Genomic DNA, 18,432 nt, shown 5'->3' with positions numbered 1-18,432 from the left:
CAACAATAATTTATCGATATAATTCTAATTCAATATATATCGTCTTAATTTAAGCCACCCCTAAATTTGTTGTATTGATTGTTTATTGCATTTGCAAAAAGTGGTACTGTTTTAATTTAGCAGGCAGTAGAAATGTGCCTAAAATCTATGTGTAATAGTTTTTCTTCAGGTAAAAATGGCTTACCGCCCATTAAGGCATCAAAAATCCGAGTAACCAGAACTATATACACATTTTGTTCATTTTGCGTGCATATATTGTGTGTACATATGTATATATGCATCCAAGTACATATATAAATATCAAAAATAACAATTTAGGACGAATTTATATAGGATATAAAAATGCGTATGTAAATTGTGTTTAATATGAATATTTTGAGGGCATGTGGCCCATGTGACATACAAATTCAATACATACGCACATACATATGGACAAACAACAAACTACTTTATTTAAATTGGAAGCCCCCCACTATCCGAGCCGGTTATATTAATGCATTAAGTTCTCGAGCGAAATAGTGTCAATTTATGTAAGACGGTGTACCGAGTATCCCCATTGGGAGTCGGAACGCGAAGTTAATTGGACCACACAGCCATCGAAAGTAAACCAGCTTAAGCTATACTATACGGAAAATTTGGTTCGGAAGTGCTATTTTTTGTATCTATAGCCTAGCCCGATTTGGTGTGAAAATGTAGCAGATAAAAAAGCCATAACACAAAACCCTCGGTTAGAAAAATTATAGGCGCGGGCCGTGTTTTCCCCACGTGACACGCAGGCGTATGCGTGTGCCAAAAATTCCATTTCGTTCAGCGTATTCATCATGACAGGGGTTTTGAAATTGTATTGGCTTCGCATATTCCGGAATAAAGAGTAGTAACTAGCTAAACCAAAGCTTTAACAAGTGACCTTAATACTGTATAGCCTTGGCCCCAATCTAATTTTCAAAATACGTGTTCGAAAGCGGAACGGAAACAAAAGAAAATATCTTAAATCAACTCATTATTTTCCGATTGACCATGACCTTAAAGATTTGTAATATATTTCTGAGTCCTAATCAATAAGCCTTTGATAAATTATCTTAAAAACAAGATCATGTTTTGAGCTGATTTTGGTCAAAATCATCGGTTCAAAATCGATATTAAATCGCTGGAATTGTCTTCAATTTTGTTCGAGGCAAAATTCTGAACTTACAAAAAAAGCCTAATTTTCGAAAAAATTTAAAAACAAATCTGTTAAAATTTTTTTTTTTTTTACTTTTAAAATAAAAATGAACTGGTTTCATTTGCTATTTAACTGTTGCTTAACGCGAATGAGAGTTATATATAATGATATTGTGTACTTTTATTCCTAACAAAATCATCATTGAAATCGAAAAATATATTTTATTTATCAGCTGTTTTATTTCTATTTTCAGCTTATTAGCCTCATGAGGGAAATAATGCTACTTGACTTAGTCGACGGAAAATAATCTCATGTAAGTTTAAGATCTGACATAAAACAAATTTAAAATTCTACCAATAAAATTCGTGCCTAGCCTTATTGTAGCCCAATATGCATGACTAACTCAATACTTAAGCAGCCAATTAAACAAATACGATTTGTATTAAATACTTTCCAAAATGTGTGTGTCAACCTTTAAAATAGTCAATAGTGTTAACTAATCATGTTTAATACCCATTTGGATTCATTTAAACCACCAATAAAATTATGATACAAAAAAAAGTAAAAAATACCCTTGCAGATAATTTTTAAATTTAAAAAAAAATCTGAATGCGTTGTAATAAAAACATTCTCTATAAGAAAGGAGTAACTAATTATGTAAATGTAGAACATCCGGCGTTTATACATATTAATCCTACTGTATTTTCGGTAAAAAATATACAGAAAAATTAAAGAGATGAAACAAAGACTCTAAACTGAAAGTAATTGTTTCGTGGTTGTGCGAAACTAAATCATTGTTTATCGCTTGCACTATTAGATCATTGATCTTCGCTTTCTCCAGAATGGCATTTAGCTTTTTCTGACGGAATCGCAATTTGTGGACTGTTTGTTTGAGGGTGAGGTAACCGTTCTACGTGGGAGTCGACTGATACAATTTATAATTTGCAGCTCTGCATCGCTTTTTGTCCATTTTTATAAATAATCCTTAATATCAATAAAAAGTGATATATTAATTAAAATATGCCTAAAATACAATAGATTGTTATTCCAAATAACTTAAAGAGCGGACAGCAGTCCATTTCTTTTTTGCTATTAAAAAAAGAGCTTCAGCGCTGGAAATAGCCTAACTAGAGGGAACTTAATTTGAAAATATTAATTTGTTTTTCTTATTCAACCTATTTTACTTTTTAGCATTTAGCATTTTTTGTAATTCAATATAAATGTTGTAGGTGAACGTGGCAACCCTGTTTCCTTTTTTAAAAAAGTCCTACCGTGTACAGAAAATATGGTTAACCAATAATCGTCATGTATAGAGACAATTTCCGCGCATGCGCCTCAACCATTTGATTAGTCCTTCAGTACACATCAGGTTTGAAATATACAAGTTAATAGTCAAGTACATTTTTGCTTATTATTATCAAGAAAAATTTATAAATGAAGTCGCTCGTTCAATCATCATTTGTTCGTGCCACAATTCATACATATCGTTAACGTAATGCTATACAAGCACAATTATTGATTTGGAGTTTTTCTGTCCACAAATAAACATTAAGTCAAATGTTCAGACCAGGCAAAGCAATTTAAACAAAGAAAAATAACTAAATAGAAACAAATTAGCTCCTAAAAAGTTATAAACAGTGAAAACATGGGGTGCTTAAGTAGTAAAGACCGTTTAACCAAAGAAGACATGGAGTTTTTAAAAACGCATACGAGATATGACGAAGCCACAATTAAAGAGTGGTATAAAGGATTTAAGGTGAGTACAAATATTACCACACCAAGGAAAAGTCTCAAATTTGGTTCGTTCGTCTCTTTTTGTACAGCAAGATTGTCCCAACGGCCGATTGACGCCAGCAAAATTTGTCGATATGTATAAAATGTTTTTTCCATCCGGAAATGCGGAAGAGTTTTGCGACCATGTTTTTCGTACATTCGATATGGACAAAAATGGATATATTGACTTTAAGGTAATTTTTCCTAAACTATAATTTTGTTTCTGCCGATACAGAATTCAATTTGAAAGTTTTCTTTTGACGTTTGGTTGGTGTTGCTCTGTATTTACCAACTGTCGTTTAGGATTGTTAGGATATACAAATTACAATTAAATTTTAATTTCTTGGTCATTTAAACATTTGTACAACTATCTGTAGAAATTGTTCAAAGAATATTAGGAAAAAGCTAGCAACATGTTTTAGAGCCAAACGTGTATAAAAATTCACTGACAGTTGACTTTGGAGGTATTTTGTGATTTTTTTTTAATCCAATGTACATATTTGGGTGTTCCTTACTTGTATATTGTATGTGTGATGAGAATGCATATTGTGTTATTATTTATTGTATAGCTATGTCAGTTTGTGGGCCCCTTTCGCGCATGTTACTTTAAATATTAAATCAACCAAATTAACAGATCTATCTAAAACAACGATATTATTAAGTATCTCAAAAATTAAATTCTTTTAAAATTGTGATTTCAGGAATTTTTACTCGCAATAGATGTTACTTCAAGCGGAACACCGGAAGAAAAGTTGAAGTGGGCCTTTCGAATGTATGATGTCGATGGCAACGGTGTCATAGACATACAAGAAATGACCAAAATTGTTCAGGTAGGAACTAAATATTTTACCTAATCAGTTTCTGAATAGTGCTGCGCATTGAAACGTTTTAAAAGGCTATCTTAAGTTTTCAATTATGGAAAATTAATTTATTGTTTGTCTTTCTAGGCAATTTATGACATGCTAGGAGCGTGCTCATCTAATCGTCCAGCTGATTCAGCAGAAGAAAGGGCAAAAAATATATTTGCAAAAATGGACGAAAATAACGATGGTCAATTAACCCAAGATGAGTTCTTGAAAGGATGTTTGCAAGATGAGGAGTTGTCAAAAATGTTGGCACCATAAACAATTATATCCTACAATATGTGTGTATTTGATGAAATCAGTAATGAAATGTATAAATATTTAATTTATATTTCTTATACTAAAATTAAACTACTATAAAACTATGAAATCATTAAACTATTTTCAGTGTGTCATTAAAATTAATACATTAAAAATTATCATCAGATTTAAAAAAAAAATTAAGTCTGCGTCATTGTGATGTTTGTTCATTAAATTTTTTAATTTACCATTATTATTTCAAAAGTTTTTTTCCTCAGCTTGGTCAAGAAATAATGTGTTTTAACAAATAGCTGCATATTGACGATTTGAATATTACTAGCTTTTCGAAAAGGCTAAACAAATGAAGAACCTTTCCTATGCTTCTTATTTGTATTCACTACTTTAATAAATAGTTTTGCCTTTAGCGTACACTATACTGATTAGATATTAGACTTATTTTTAGCTGTCATCTTATTGTCATAATTAAATGGAAACCATACGGATTTTCTTCTGCTCCTGTAGTACTCATTTTCTTAGTCTCCCACAGTTTCATTAGAACTATAATTAGGAACATATCTACCTTTAATTAGTTTTATCTTGCTACTTTGAGATGGATGTGAATTGTTAATCCATATATGTGGTTTTTAGTACGCTATATTAACATATATTATTATGTGGTATTTAAAAGTCTTATATTTCGGAATTACTTGGCTATAAAGGTTTTCACAACGGAGGGATCGTACAATATTCTCGATTGGCAATCTGCTTAATTTGGCTATTCATAATAGTCGGTCTGCAAGGGTATTCAAACTTCGGTTCCCGATGAAAACTTTTCTATGTTTGTACAATATACAGTTGTTAATTATAAATAATTATATTGCATTTTAAGATAACTGTATAATGAAATTGTTCTGCAACAATGGGAAAGCAAAATAGTAAACTAAAACCGGAAGTTTTGGAGGATCTGAAACAAAACACTGAGTTCACAGGTAAGTTAAACACTTTATGTTTATTTAAATCAAATAAAAATAAATTGCGTGTTAAATCAACTTAAATTACTAAATATTTTTTAGATGCCGAAATCCAAGAATGGTATAAAGGCTTTCTTAAGGATTGCCCTAGTGGGCATTTGTCAGTAGAAGAGTTCAAGAAGATATATGGGAACTTCTTCCCATATGGTGATGCCAGCAAGGTAAAATCTTTATATTTTTTATGTTTTAATAGTCAGTTTTTATTTCTCATTATTAATTTATTTTAACTTACATCTCCTCCAGTTTGCAGAACATGTTTTTCGGACATTCGACGCAAACGGCGATGGCACTATAGACTTTAGAGAGTTTTTGTGTGCACTAAGTGTCACATCTCGAGGAAAACTCGAACAAAAACTTAAATGGGCGTTCTCAATGTATGATCTAGACGGAAACGGATACATATCGCGGCAGGAAATGCTGGAAATTGTTACGGTAAGTTTTGTTGTTTTTTCCTTACAAGCAGTTGAATTAATACGATTTGGAAATTCTTTGTTATTATGTTCTTAGGCAATATACAAAATGGTCGGGTCGGTGATGAAAATGCCAGAAGACGAAAGTACTCCTGAGAAACGAACCGATAAGATTTTTCGGCAAATGGATCGAAACAAAGATGGAAAATTAAGCTTGGAAGAGTTCATAGAAGGAGCCAAGAGTGATCCATCAATAGTACGATTATTACAGTGTGATCCACAGTCTCATTAACTTAATTACTATTGAAAAGCAAGCAATAATCATTTAAACGTGTATAGAGTAATTGCGAATTAAATTGTTTTGTTTCAGTATGGCCATTATGTATATTTCTTTCTAATAATAAACAATTCTTATAATATTAAATTATAATATTAAATAATATCTATTATGACCGTTCCAAAACACCCATGTTGAGGTTTTAAATTTTTCATAATAAAATGATCATAAAGGAAGCGTTTTTTAACAAAATACATATGGAAATAAAAAGTAAGTACCGAAAGCATTTTGTTGCAGCATTTAAAAGTTTGCCACCACACACGAGAAGGAGAAGAAGACGAAATTTCTTCTTGTTTCATATTTTCTAGTAGGCGCTTCTTTTGATAAATTTAAAACCGAAGTTCTATATTTAACATAATTAATAATAATACTTATTTAACGCTTTATCAGCTGTCTCTGGATTCAAAGCTCATCTCAGCGAACAATTTCATCGTCAACAAAATTTATTAAGCCCATAATAAATTTTCATTACTATATATTTTCGGTTTGTGCGGGGGAAACTCCTAAAGATTAGATTACTCTATCGGCTTTCATTTAATGGTGCGAGTGCTTTATCTATATTCCAACCAATAAAGAACATAATAAGGAAGGATAAAATAAATTCACTTTATTATTCATTTTTGTAACATATATATACTGCATGCAGTGGCAATTTTCAGAGCACATTCGTATTTGGTTTTCATTATATTGTTCTTAAAAAGATTGAAGAACTTTGCGGAAGCGATCTAGGACGATGTTAGCGTGATATTCCTGGAATATCAAAGCTGGGCGGAATCTAATGGAAATATCGCCACATCCTCCAGTCTGAATGCCGTGCAACTTTAGGGCGCCGATTATTTGATCTCGCACTTTGGTGTTGGTGCAATTGATGGCCAAGAATGTTCCACGGCCGCGAGTAGAGTTTAAGATATGCGGGAATTCTTTCTCCAAGCTCAGCAAACCATTTTTCAGAACCTTTCCGGCCACATCGACATTGGCCAAGAGCTTCTCCTCCTGAATGACTTTCACAACCTCCTCCAGGAGAAGCACTTTTCCCGGATCGCCCATCCAAGTGTTGAAGATTCTGTATGGCTCGTTGGGTAGAAAGTCTTCGTTGTGGAAATAGCCACCCAACTGCAACTTCTTGCTGAAGGTAACCACATCGGGGGGACCATCCAGGCCGAAGTGCTCATGGGCCCAGAATTTTCCGGTGCTACCACCTCCAGTTTGCACTTCGTCGATCAAGAGGGCGATGCCGTTCTTCTTGCAAATCGCCTGCAGGCTCCTGAAGAATTCGGGCGATGCTTCGTTGTCACCTCCTTCACTTTGAATGGGCTCTACCACAATTCCGGCCACAGGATTCTTGCTGGCATACTGCTGAATGAGGTCCTGCACTTCGCTAAGGCACTTTTCATCCTCCTTTTTGTTGTGCTGCACATTTTCGTCCAAAGGATATTTGTATTCAGGAAACGAGGCGATTGGCCAGTCGAACGACGGAACATCCAGCTTATGGATATATTTTGAATGTGTTGTGGATAGAGCGCCCAAAGTGCGTCCATGGAAGGCTCCCTTGAATGAGAGAATACTTAATTTTGGAGCTCCAGGGGGAATGTTAATCATGCAGGAGGTTTTCTCTTGCTCGGTAAGTGGCTTATTTCCGCGTAGTTTGTTTTGGTACCTACAGGGGAAAGTAATCGTAAGTAATCGTTTTTGATCCTTTACATTTCCTATGAAAGTCTCTAAGTAATATCTATACAATTAAAAAACCTACCAGATAAAGATGCTCTTATATGCATTTTCATTTGAACACGAACCACACATCATCGTTGTGATTTTGTTAAGTCCCTTGGGAGCAATACTCGATAGAACTGAATGTAGTTTATCTGGCCATTCTTTGCCAGGGAAGACACCAAGTGCAGGTCTATTAATCAAAGCTGGAAATTGTAAAAAAAAAAAAATCGTTTTTAAACAATCACTAGACTTACGAATTGATTATTGTTATATGTTATATTAATTATTACACGATCCTGCTTACTTTTCAGGTTTTGCTCATTGTTAAAGACCTTGAAAAGTCTCGGGTGATTGTAGCCTAAGGGAACTGAGGAAATTTGAGTGTAGACATCTAGTAAAATATTTCCATCAACGTCGTAGATGTAATTTCCAATGGACTTTTCGTAATCAGCAAAAAATTGGACTGTTCCGGTGGCCTATAAAAAAGCAATTCGTTTTAATTAATAAACGGACAATAGAAGACACTTTGGGTGGTCTAAAAAGTTATCTTTAAGTGGACATGGCCTGGTGTCCAGATAAAATTAAAAATACATTTATTTAATACCTGTACCCTTGATAACATAAAATAAAACTCACCTGAACAGAATCCAGTTGCTTCTTAAGCTCAATTGATTTCGGGCCAGGTATTGATTTAGTTTTCACCACAGGTTCCTTGGGCTCATTGTTGGTGGAGTACCTTTTGGTGCTCAACCGATATAGGCCTTAAACAATCACTTATCAGTATTTTTTTTTCAAATTTAAAGTATTCTGTTTGCTTACTTTGCTTGGTCAACGTGTTTAGCCACAAGCTCCGCATGGTTACTATCGACTGAGTGCTCCGGGGTTAAGTGAAGGAATTGTTCAATAGAAAGGCTAACAAGCAGCCACTAACACTTATTTATTTAAGAGAAATGTATATTTACAGAATACAAACATAAAGGCTCTTATGTATGCGGGTATATATTACATATCCATAGTCTTGGGCACAACCACACACTCGCAATTTGGAACTTATCAATTTATTTTTTGGAATTCATCATGGTTCTGCGTCAATTACATATTCTCGGGGGAAAGTAACGTACAACTTATTCAAATTTTTCATAAAGCTCTACTAGCACATAGCTCTAAATTGACAACACGGAATCTGTACTTATTTTTAAAATAAAATGAAAGTAGTTTATTATAATAAATGAAAATAAGCTTAAGTTTTGAAAAACCAAGTTAACAAACTATAGCTTTATATACTCTTTGCCGAAAAAATTAAGAAACCAATTTAACAATAAAGTAAAATAATTTTGTTCAATAATATGATAGTAGGTTTAGGAAAAACTTAACATTTTAAAATTTTGGGTATTCCCTAAAGAACTAACTATTTGAATTAATGAAACTGGGTCAGCTGATTGTCAGCTGGTCTATACAAATTCAACTGGAAAATTGAAAATTTCAGCAGCTTGTCAACTTATTATGTCAGTTTATTGCATATTAATAAATTCAAAAAATGCATCTTGTTGCTTTTCTTCAAACAAAGCTTGGGCAAACGATTATTTGAAAATTTCAGCAGTACGGTTTCTCTCTTGCTGATAATTTCTGCTGAATTTCTGCTATATTTTCAGCAGCTCAGAGATTGAGTCGTTTAGGGAATTCCAAAATTATCTATTTTTGACAAGTCTTAAAGATTGCATTCTTTTTCAGGCGCCTATTCCATATTAGAGCAGCAGGAATTGTTATTTGAAAAATATGTATTAAGAGAGTTAATCTCTCTTATAATTACTTCGTTAGAAAACAACAACACTTTTATAAGTTTATTAAATCTTAAACAAAACCAAATGCACGCAGTCTTGAAACAGTGTTGAAAATTATATGGTTTGAAAGTGGGTTTTTGTAGATTCTAGGCAGATCAGCTGACTGCATTCAAAATAAAATGTTCAAAAAGGGTTCTGCAATTAATTTGCTTATAAGTTTAAAAAAGTTTCTATCGGTTATTCATAGTACGTTTTAAAAATGGTTTTTTCAAGTTTTTTAAAGGATTTTTCATGCCTATCCCATAAACTAAGTGATTTTTTTATTGTGTACTTCATTGATTATTATACCTTTTTCTTTGGAAATATATAAATAAGCTACTCTTTTTATTTATTGTACAATTTTTTTTTTTGTGTTCACAAAAGCCTTCCTTTTTTGTTTGCTTGTATTCACAAAAACATGGCAATTTTGTTTTATTTTTAAGTGAACTTTTTTTCTTAACCAAACCGCTTGATTACCATTAAGATAAAGTAAATTAAATTTAATTTAAATCCAAAACCTAAAATATTCCAAAAAAGGTGTTCCATTACCAGCGTTTCAATATGGTCAAAATCAAATGCTGAGCATGACAAATATAGAATCCGATGATATCGATTTTTGTTTCATGTAAATCGATGGCACATGCGGAATGTAAAATAAGATACAGTTGAAGCGAAGAGAGTTTTCATAATATGATTGAAATGAACAAAACTGCAATTGGAATTGCAGCGGGAGTGGCCGGAACTCTGTTCATAGGATACTGCATCTACTTCGACAAGAAGCGCCGCAATGACCCCGAGTACAAGAAGAAAGTCCGTGAGCGTAAGAGTCTACATGGGAGCAAAGTTAATTATGAAAGAAACTGAGCGTTTCATCACATTTCAGGTCGTCGTCGCAACCGGAAAAGCGGCACTGCCAAGCCTGGAATTCCAAACCTGAACGACCATGAAGCCATCGAAAGGTAGGATTCCCATTCTCCGACGCGAAATCCATTATATAATGCGGCACGTGTAGTTGTGCCGATTCATTACACCTTCATTCATACACACAAGTCCATGTTTTTCCAACCAAATGTATGTACATATGTATGTACATACATATGTTCGGATTAACTAAGCCAATATAAAACCGAAAACTTGTATTACAATCTATTAAGTTTTCCGCATAGACTTGCATATTTAAAGTCGTATTGGTAAATAATTCAGTTTTAATAATAATATTGTAGTGTTGTTTTAAACAAACCGTGACTTTAAGTTTAAGTTACGTTTATATTAAATGGTGTAGTGAAACAGGTTCAACAACATAAACTGAAATGTGCTAAAGTTTAACTAAAAATTAGTATAATTTTTTTAACCAAAATCCTTGTGTGTCCAGCATTGTCGCCCCTGCAATAAACAGATGTTATTGCATATTTTTAAACGCCCAAGGTTTTTCTTTCATGACTCACACGTTAAATTTTAAACAAAAAATTTAGCTGCGTGATAAAAAATTTGGCTACGTTAAAAAAAAAATCAAAAGATTACAATTAAAAAAAAAATAATAAATTAGCATCTTTATGCGCTCTGTATCCCAACAAAGCTGTCATAATTTGTTTGCCATTTAATGTTTGCCTTTAATTTTTTGACATCTAAAAACTTAATAAAAATGTTTATAATAATATGAACCATTAAATAGAACTTTAATTCAAAAGCGCACTGGTTTTAGTTCAGAAACCTTTTTCTCTGATTAAAGTTAATTATTTTTTCAATACAAATTTGCATAATATTAACGCTTCAGTTTAATTCATCTTATTAGTTGGATAGAGAGTAAGTTGTTTTTTATTTTTAAAAGAAGGACCAGTCCTTAAACCCATTGCTGCTTTATGCATTTCGATTTAAATTAAGTCAAATAAACATGTTTTTTTTCCATTTAAGTCGCCCCAACTAATCAATCTCTTTGAATCTTTTCAGATACTTCCTACAAGAAATTCAGATGGGTGAGACCCTGATCGCTCGCGGAGACTTCGAGAGTGGCGTTGAGCACTTGGCAAATGCCATCGTGGTGTGTGGCCAGCCGGCTCGTCTGCTGCAGGTGCTGCAATCCTCCCTTCCGGCTCAAGTATTCGCGATGCTGATCGTCAAAATGCAAGAGTTCGGGAACCGGGCCGCCGAGGGAAACGACGGGCCAATCACATTGGGTCAGAGTTCGGGGCAACAGCTGGACGGCGCCAAAATTATAGAGTGTTCATCTGGAAACGCAAGTATCGACGACCTTGAATAATACTTGGAGATGGCCACTGAAGTTGAAATGCAAATTTCAATAGTAGAAATTAAGGGCTTCATATATAAACATCATATTTTTTTTATATATTGATTTCTCTGGATGTTCCCAATACATAAAAATAAATATGCGTAAACTGTTAACACTTAACCATTGTGCTCTTTTTTTGTTTCTTGCGATAATGACGTTAAAGGAATATTAAAGATCAACTCTACAAAGCTATATTTTGTCAATCATTTTCATAAGCCGGTTTGTAAAGTTATCTACAATAAAAGATTATGAAAATGTTGTAAATCTCAAAATTATATTTTGTTTTGGGAAATGGGGTTTTTATTAGGAGTAGTAATTTGGCATTATATTAATTACAATTCTATGCAAATGAAGTCCCCTTTTCATTTTCTGCCAACTTTAAGTATCTTTAACAGCACCACTAAAACACAGTTTTTTTCCATAATTATAAATAGGGTAATATGCTTAAAATAAAAGTTTAACTTCTTTAAAACGACTAGTTTATAATTTTTTTTCCAATTTTAAGAAAAAAATACTTTGAAAATTTAGTTCTGTCATTAAAGCCGATATTTATCTGAGGATTTATTTACTTTTGATTTTGATAACTTTTACCTATTTAGTTAAAACTTTTTTTAAGGCAAAAACTAGATTTAGATTAGATGATTTTGATTTTGTGTAGTTCTGTGGTCAATGTTGTTCTCGCTAAGTTTAAAAAAAAAGATATTCTCTCAAATCGTGTAAAATGCCTGATATGCAAACCCTTTTATTAGAAAGAAGCCAGATTGTCTTCAATCATAGACTTAATGCTGGTAAGTCTTGTTTATTCTTTTGCAAGATGTGCATCTAAATTAAGAAAATACATGAAATGCGTGTCAAAACCATTACAAAACAAATTTTAATATTTTAATAATAATTTAAAAAAGAGTGAAAAATAATCATTAAACCATTACGTGTTCTTAAAAAAACGAAACCCATTTTGTGTTCTACAAATGAAACCATCTATGTGCTATGACTGAAACCATTTAAACGTTTTGTGCAGTAGTGATATACTTTTGAACCATAGTTTCTAACTCAGTTGAAGGGATGTTTCAGCATCGCCATGTTTGTCATCAAAAATTTGTCTTACAGTTTTAAAGAATTGCCATAGTTATAGTATAGTAAGGGTTTCATATTTCAGATTTAGCTTTTTAATTTCATTAAAATGGGATAACGATATCAGACAGCTGCCGTAAGAGCGATACAATTTAAGCAATTTTATAGTTTTTAATCTTCACTCATCCGTTAAAAGGGCAGTCAATACTTCTATACTACTATAATTACTGTGTAGGTTCCTTTACTTATTTAAATTTGAAATAAAGCTTTAAAATATATTGTTTAAAATAAAAAAGGTGAAAGCTAATAATACTTCGAAAACAACAGTAAATTACCCTTGTCCGCAAGTAAAAAGCAAAGAAAAAAAAACATTTAGCTTTTGGCGTAGAATATTCCTGTATGAACGTAACGTTCGGAAATCTTGAAACTCTTTAAGTTGGATCACGAGTCACCCTAATGAATTGATAATCCATACCGGCTTGAAGAGTAAAACAGTGGAATCCATATCTGGTAACACTGGCATCTAAAGATTAGAACCCTTATAGTATTGTTATATTTTTCCATATTTTTTAATAGCCTATAGCTTAACTTGTCGAAGTTGTATTCACATATGTTATGTCCATTGCATAAAAGTGAATCTGTCGGTTTACATTGTACATTTAATTAATCGCCATGAAACCTGAGAACCTAAACAATCTTTCGCAGAAACCTCGAGGATCATTGGATGACTCAACCACTGAAAACAATTCGGTGAGGGTTTATCTAGGTACACTTCGTCTTAAAGAAATGCTAAAAAAATGTTGTATTGCAGGTCAGTAGCGGTTCGGATATTGAGGATATGAGTGGTGGGACAAGCGATCAAAAAAGGATCGTGCAAGGCTTGAAAAAGACAATTAAAAGGAACAAAACCAAAATAAATGAACTCGTTGCCAAGCTGACAATTTCCGAAATGCAATTAGCAAGTGAAAAGGAAAAGTCCAATCATAAGGACAGTTTAATCAAGTCCTTGCACTTTTCAATCGATTTAGTTAATCAAACCAAAGAATTAAGCATACAGAAAACCCAAAATCAAATCCTAGATTTGCAAAATGCTCTCGATTTGAGAAAGAGTAACTCAATAGAACCTAACGATCAGATCACAATTGACAAGTTAAATGCCAAAATTGAGAAATTGGAATGCATGGTTCAAGAGAAGGATGATAAATGTGTGGAGCTGGAGGAGAAGACCCAAAAGTATGAAAATGATCTGCAAGAAAGAGATGAGCAAATAGCCAGGCTAGAAGCCGAACTTAAAACATATGAGGTCAAATTGAAAGAAAAGGATGACAAACTTGCTATGTTTTCTATAACTACTGTAAGGGGACACGAAAATAGTGAACCACACGTGCTGCTTAACTGCACTAAGGTTTCCTCAATTAAATTCGTAACGCCTCATAATTTCTTAGAACCCTTCGCAGCATTATTTGAGGATATCCCTTCAGCCGGTCCTGACTGGATGGTCATACAGCGCCGTGTCGATGGAAGTGTCGACTTTAATAAACGTGTTGGCAGTTTTTGGGAAGGTTTTGGCGACTTGAGTAGAGAGTTCTGGATTGGTTGTGAGAAATTGCACAAGTTGACATCAGGTCGACGGCATGAGCTATACGTCCAACTGGTTGATTTTGATGATGCTACTGCTTTCGCCAGATACGATCACTTTGTTATTGGAAGCAGGGATGAGCAATACAAGTTGTTGTGCCTTGGTGCATACTCGGGAAATGCTGGCGATTATATGCGAAAGCTGTCATGACTCGATATTTGACGGGTATTGGGATTACAACCTGCAAACAGGGTACAGCTTTTGGCAATTCTACTGACTGGTATGAGAAAATTTTAAAAGTTCTTCAGAAATCTTTTCATACCGATAAAATCCCTTCTAACGTATTATTATATCAACAAAAATCAAAAAAAGGTCGTAATTATTCTGACTTTTCCTTAAATTTCTACGTTCTACAAATTTGAAGAGATTTCTGAAAACACACGGCTTGTAAGAGTTAATGATCAAAAGAAAGTTGCATAATATTTTTTTCCTTTTTAGCAATTTAAATGGAAAATACTACGGATCTAAAGTTGTGTTGAAGGAAGAAAATTGAATTTTTTGGGGTCGTTGGAACTTGGGGGAAAAACATTCTCTCAAATCGTGTAAAATGCTGATCAGGCCAAAACCATAAAAGGATTTACTGAAGATGATTTTCAGCATTTCCAATTCTCGGACTTTTGAATTAGGATTTGCTAAAAGTTTCAAAAGTTCAAAATAAGAAACAATATATAAAAACTCTGTTAAAAACTTATCGTCTGTATTAGTTAAAATAAAACGAATTGACACGTAACAAATAACCATTTGACTAAACTGAGGTTTCAGAAAATTTATTTCTTCTATCTATTTTTATTTTTTTAAACAGGTCTTCTTCACTTATCCAGAATAAGTGTTATTTAATACAAACAAAAATAAAAAAGAAACGAATTCTCTCTCGTAGTTCTAAGTCTGCGTAGCTCAATTTACATTAGTTAACAAATTTTAACTCTTAAATTGTGTCAATGGAACTTATAATATAAGTTTTACGATTATTTTTCACATTTTCTTGACCATCATTTGAATCTAAGCGCACTTATTCAAAACTGGCAAATTTTTCAATTATTGCCTGGTCACACTGGACCATTGTTTCGCTTTGGATTTGTTTGGGATTACACTTTATATGTATATATATTTATGCTTTATTTAAAGATATGAAGTGCATTTAAATGACATAAATTTGACCCACATTCAATAAAGTGACACTCACGTGCATCGCTGATCATCTTCGACCTTATCCCACCTTAGTTTTTAGATTATTAAAGCACCATCCTGAAGAATACGCCAAAATGGACCAACAGCTCTGCCTGAGTTGGAGCCCACAGTCCGAATTGGCCGGCGTGTTCGATAATCTGCTGGAGAACGAATTCCTGACCCGCTGCACCCTCGGCATTGAGTCCTTACTTTGCGTGCGTATACCTATGTATGTATATATATGTATATATCTTTGCCTTCAAGCGATTTTAAGATCACACCCAACAGGCCCTGCTGCAGGAGCAGTACGACAAGCACCCCATTTTCATACTCAAGGATGTCAAGGACCAGGAACTGCGCCCCATGATCCCCTACAAGTACTGCGAGGAGGAGCACATTCCGCAGAATCAGCTTGCCGCCCTGCTAAAGGCGGCCGAATCGCTGCAGATCAATGGTCATCAGAAGGAGGAGGAGTTCCAGTTTCACAGGGAACCCACGCCCTCGTAAAGTCAATCGTCTCACGGAGAGCGGTTAGTTACTCCAACTAAAGAATCTTGCCATTTAAGGTCGAACGAGGAAAGAGGCGCACTTCGGCACTCCGAAGGAAAATACATCGACAGCTATTACAAAGGCTAAATTTTGAATTAAGGAAACGATTATAATTCGATTTGAACCTATGTTGATTTTCCACCGTTTCCGTTCGAACTTATACATATCTATCTATATCTACCTGAAATAAAAAAAAAATGGTTAGGGAAAGTTGTTAGTTTAGAGCTGAAAAAAATAATGGAAAACAGATGGACAAGTCTAGATCGCAACTAAAAGTACACCATATCAATAACAGGACTATATATCTTATGATAAAATAAAAAGTTAAAATAACTTATATAATGTAATAATTTAAAACACACTATAATGTATATCTAATTTTGAATTTCTCACGTAATTTTTAGTTATTCCTTTTGTTGCAGATGGTCATACCGCTACTTATACTTCCGTCAGCGAAAAAATTCAACTCCCAATTCAAAACTTTCAAGTAAACAAATCCCAAAATTTGTCGACCCTGGATTTCAGAATTGAACACAATTCCGATTTCGAAATGGAAGTTTTTGAATATGATTGGGCCATAAGCGAGCAGGCCATGCCGATCCAGAACGATAGATCTCAGGCTTAACCTATTTCCATATATCGACGTATCAGAAAATTCAGCTTTGAATGTTGGAATTACACTTCAATTTTCATTGTTACTCACAATATCCTTAAAGAAATTTCTGCTGTTTTATAGCATTTTAGTGAAGTGGGAAATTCGCAGAAAAATCTCACGAGATGGCGCCACTTAATGACAGAATGCTAAGGTCTATGTCACCTAATATAATTCCTTTTCGCAATATCCTTAACAGAAATCCTGTTTTATAGCATTTTATTAAAGTGGGCATTTTTTATACCATATCAATAAACAGAATTTCCTCATCCTTTTTTTTCTCCGAGGGAAATTCGCAGAAAAATGTCGCAGGATGACGCAACTTAATGACAGATTGCTAGGGACTCTCCACTGCATATAATTTGCCAAAGATTTTTTTGTAAATATTTTCAGCTTTTAAAATGAAATTTTTTTTGTAACGAAAAACTGCTGCTTATTGAAATTTAAAGGAAAAAAAGATTATTTATAAAAATATTAGAGGTCCCACGTGAAAAACAAAATGACAATCTTTAATACATTGCTTTACCATATTAAAAAGTTAATAACATACAATACGATATTGTTTTTATGGCTAAAATGTAAAGTAAAACATTTTACTAGAAAAACGTTTTAAGCCTGGGGAAATTGGGAAACATTGTTAGTTCTAACAGAGACCCTGACCTTCTTCTGTAGAAAAGTTGGGATGTTTTCCGAGATAACATAGGGGTGTGACTGTAGTTGTCAGCAAAAATAGGGGTGTTGCCACCGTTAGGAGGGGATGGATGTTTTGTGTGGGTTCGAGGTTCCAGTTCGAGGTTGCAACCGGAAGTCGTCGAACATGAAAGGACCTGCGATGGCCAGGAGAGTTGCGAATGCGGAAAGTCCAATCAGTTGACTTTCTGTTCTCATTGACTGCGGTTTATGTTGGTTTTGAGTCGCGGTGTACTGCGTGCGTCGGTAGCTGGCAATTGAATGAAGACAGTATGTTTCAATCAAAAGTCGCGCTGTTCTTTTAATATGAGTACGAGTGAAAGCGACGATATGCGATTCAACAAATATATCCACGCCAATACTCATTCTCAGTGCTAGTGATGTTAAGCGGTATAATGATAAAATATGTACGTACGTATTGTGTGCCATCAGTTCGTTTAACGATACAAATATTGTTTAATAAATACGTGTAACAGTGATTAAGAGTTGCATAACCCCTTGTGGTGAAGCGGATGTCATTAAACGGAATATATCCAACAAATGTCAGTGGAATAAGCCAAAAAATACACTCTTGATAAGGCAACTTTCCCAATCGAATGGAATTCATTTCTTAAATTGCGAAGCCATTGCAATACGGATTATGGGGAATGCAGGGTTTGGGGTTTTTGGGACATTCTTAGGTTTTACTTTTAACGCATTGAAAGCAAAATTATTCGAACACGTTTGCCAATTTTGGAATTCTACCCCCAAATGAGAGAGGATGTGGATATTTTATTAAACATTTTTTAGAAGTACCCATTTTTTTCATTTAGAACAAATCGGCATTACCTCCTTTGATAACTAACAATATACGTTTTTTCTATTGCTACTATTTACTATTACTGCAAGCCTTTTTTAGACAATTTTTTTTAAATTGTGTGCACTTAGATACAAAACATTGTTATTAAATGCAGTTTTTAAATTGAAAAGAGCCGCTTTCAGAGACATAAGTTTCACTTAAGTTGTCCGATAACTTGGAAAAGAACAAGAAA

At 33.7% G+C, this 18,432-nt stretch overlaps 5 protein-coding genes and 1 long non-coding RNA gene across 10 annotated transcripts; 5 read left to right on the top strand and 1 right to left on the bottom strand.

Annotated features, from left to right (window-relative positions):
- The first annotated feature begins 86 nt into the window (after positions 1-86).
- Positions 87-5,992, top strand: LOC128260021 (neurocalcin homolog). The gene is made up of 6 exons (XM_052992702.1): positions 87-169; positions 1,416-1,475; positions 4,928-5,027; positions 5,112-5,230; positions 5,313-5,501; positions 5,577-5,992. Exons 3-6 carry the CDS (start codon positions 4,958-4,960, stop codon positions 5,769-5,771), a joined length of 573 nt encoding a protein of 190 aa, XP_052848662.1. The 5' UTR covers positions 87-169; positions 1,416-1,475; positions 4,928-4,957; the 3' UTR covers positions 5,772-5,992.
- On the top strand, positions 89-4,168 carry LOC128260022 (neuronal calcium sensor 2). 4 transcript variants are annotated; one of them, XM_052992706.1, is made up of 6 exons: positions 89-169; positions 1,416-1,475; positions 2,728-2,918; positions 2,986-3,129; positions 3,637-3,765; positions 3,883-4,168. In XM_052992706.1, the coding sequence occupies exons 3-6, from the start codon at positions 2,808-2,810 to the stop codon at positions 4,057-4,059; spliced, it is 561 nt and encodes a 186-aa protein (XP_052848666.1). In that variant the 5' UTR covers positions 89-169; positions 1,416-1,475; positions 2,728-2,807; the 3' UTR covers positions 4,060-4,168. The 4 variants fall into 4 exon arrangements, with proteins under 4 accessions (XP_052848666.1, XP_052848663.1, XP_052848665.1 ...); XM_052992703.1 differs by having other exon boundaries at positions 2,354-2,918; XM_052992705.1 differs by having other exon boundaries at positions 90-169; positions 2,392-2,918.
- A 410-nt stretch (positions 5,993-6,402) lies between the features above and the next one.
- LOC128259973 (4-aminobutyrate aminotransferase, mitochondrial) lies at positions 6,403-8,526 on the bottom strand. Its single transcript, XM_052992626.1, has 5 exons — positions 8,346-8,526; positions 8,163-8,287; positions 7,831-8,002; positions 7,567-7,729; positions 6,403-7,473 (listed from the first exon to the last, which is right to left on the bottom strand). Exons 1-5 carry the CDS (start codon positions 8,380-8,382, stop codon positions 6,510-6,512), a joined length of 1,461 nt encoding a protein of 486 aa, XP_052848586.1. The 5' UTR covers positions 8,383-8,526; the 3' UTR covers positions 6,403-6,509.
- A 1,435-nt stretch (positions 8,527-9,961) lies between these two features.
- On the top strand, positions 9,962-11,753 carry LOC128259975 (mitochondrial import receptor subunit TOM20 homolog). The gene is made up of 3 exons (XM_052992628.1): positions 9,962-10,166; positions 10,230-10,305; positions 11,294-11,753. The coding sequence occupies exons 1-3, from the start codon at positions 10,037-10,039 to the stop codon at positions 11,601-11,603; spliced, it is 516 nt and encodes a 171-aa protein (XP_052848588.1). The 5' UTR covers positions 9,962-10,036; the 3' UTR covers positions 11,604-11,753.
- Positions 11,754-13,167: 1,414 nt separating this feature from the next.
- LOC128259974 (fibroleukin) lies at positions 13,168-15,061 on the top strand. 2 transcript variants are annotated; one of them, XR_008268101.1, is made up of 3 exons: positions 13,168-13,454; positions 13,516-14,563; positions 14,782-15,061. XR_008268101.1 is itself a non-coding variant. In XM_052992627.1 (2 exons), exons 1-2 carry the CDS (start codon positions 13,377-13,379, stop codon positions 14,491-14,493), a joined length of 1,056 nt encoding a protein of 351 aa, XP_052848587.1. In that variant the 5' UTR covers positions 13,168-13,376; the 3' UTR covers positions 14,494-15,061. The 2 variants fall into 2 exon arrangements, 1 of the variants encoding a protein (XP_052848587.1); XM_052992627.1 differs by having other exon boundaries at positions 13,516-15,061.
- Positions 15,062-15,410: 349 nt separating this feature from the next.
- LOC128259970 (uncharacterized) lies at positions 15,411-17,189 on the top strand. The gene is made up of 3 exons (XR_008268100.1): positions 15,411-15,739; positions 15,799-16,013; positions 16,077-17,189. It is a non-coding gene; the product is annotated as an uncharacterized LOC128259970 (long non-coding RNA).
- The last annotated feature ends 1,243 nt before the right edge of the window (positions 17,190-18,432 follow it).

Source organism: Drosophila gunungcola (assembly GCF_025200985.1).
Source record: "Drosophila gunungcola strain Sukarami chromosome 3L unlocalized genomic scaffold, Dgunungcola_SK_2 000014F, whole genome shotgun sequence".
NCBI lineage: Eukaryota > Metazoa > Arthropoda > Insecta > Diptera > Drosophilidae > Drosophila > Drosophila gunungcola.
Note: the sequence above shows the minus strand (reverse complement) of the source record. Positions and strands in the feature narration are given on the sequence as shown.

Coding starts and splice junctions, on each gene's coding strand:
- LOC128259973 (XM_052992626.1), bottom strand. CDS start 8,382: ATGCGGAGCTTGTGGCTAAACACGTTGACCAAGCAAA. Junction 8,003..8,162: donor AGCAACTGGATTCTGTTCAG/GTGAGTTTTATT, acceptor GCTTTTTTATAG/GCCACCGGAACAGTCCAATT. Junction 7,474..7,566: donor TATAAGAGCATCTTTATCTG/GTAGGTTTTTTA, acceptor TTTCCCCTGTAG/GTACCAAAACAAACTACGCG.
- LOC128260022 (XM_052992706.1), top strand. CDS start 2,808: ATGGGGTGCTTAAGTAGTAAAGACCGTTTAACCAAAGAAGACATGGAG. Junction 2,919..2,985: donor AGTGGTATAAAGGATTTAAG/GTGAGTACAAAT, acceptor CTTTTTGTACAG/CAAGATTGTCCCAACGGCCG. Junction 3,130..3,636: donor ATGGATATATTGACTTTAAG/GTAATTTTTCCT, acceptor TTGTGATTTCAG/GAATTTTTACTCGCAATAGA.
- LOC128260021 (XM_052992702.1), top strand. CDS start 4,958: ATGGGAAAGCAAAATAGTAAACTAAAACCGGAAGTTTTGGAGGATCTG. Junction 5,231..5,312: donor CATATGGTGATGCCAGCAAG/GTAAAATCTTTA, acceptor CATCTCCTCCAG/TTTGCAGAACATGTTTTTCG. Junction 5,502..5,576: donor AAATGCTGGAAATTGTTACG/GTAAGTTTTGTT, acceptor TTATGTTCTTAG/GCAATATACAAAATGGTCGG.
- LOC128259974 (XM_052992627.1), top strand. CDS start 13,377: ATGAAACCTGAGAACCTAAACAATCTTTCGCAGAAACCTCGAGGATCA. Junction 13,455..13,515: donor CAACCACTGAAAACAATTCG/GTGAGGGTTTAT, acceptor GTTGTATTGCAG/GTCAGTAGCGGTTCGGATAT.
- LOC128259975 (XM_052992628.1), top strand. CDS start 10,037: ATGATTGAAATGAACAAAACTGCAATTGGAATTGCAGCGGGAGTGGCC. Junction 10,167..10,229: donor CAAGAAGAAAGTCCGTGAGC/GTAAGAGTCTAC, acceptor ATCACATTTCAG/GTCGTCGTCGCAACCGGAAA. Junction 10,306..11,293: donor GACCATGAAGCCATCGAAAG/GTAGGATTCCCA, acceptor GAATCTTTTCAG/ATACTTCCTACAAGAAATTC.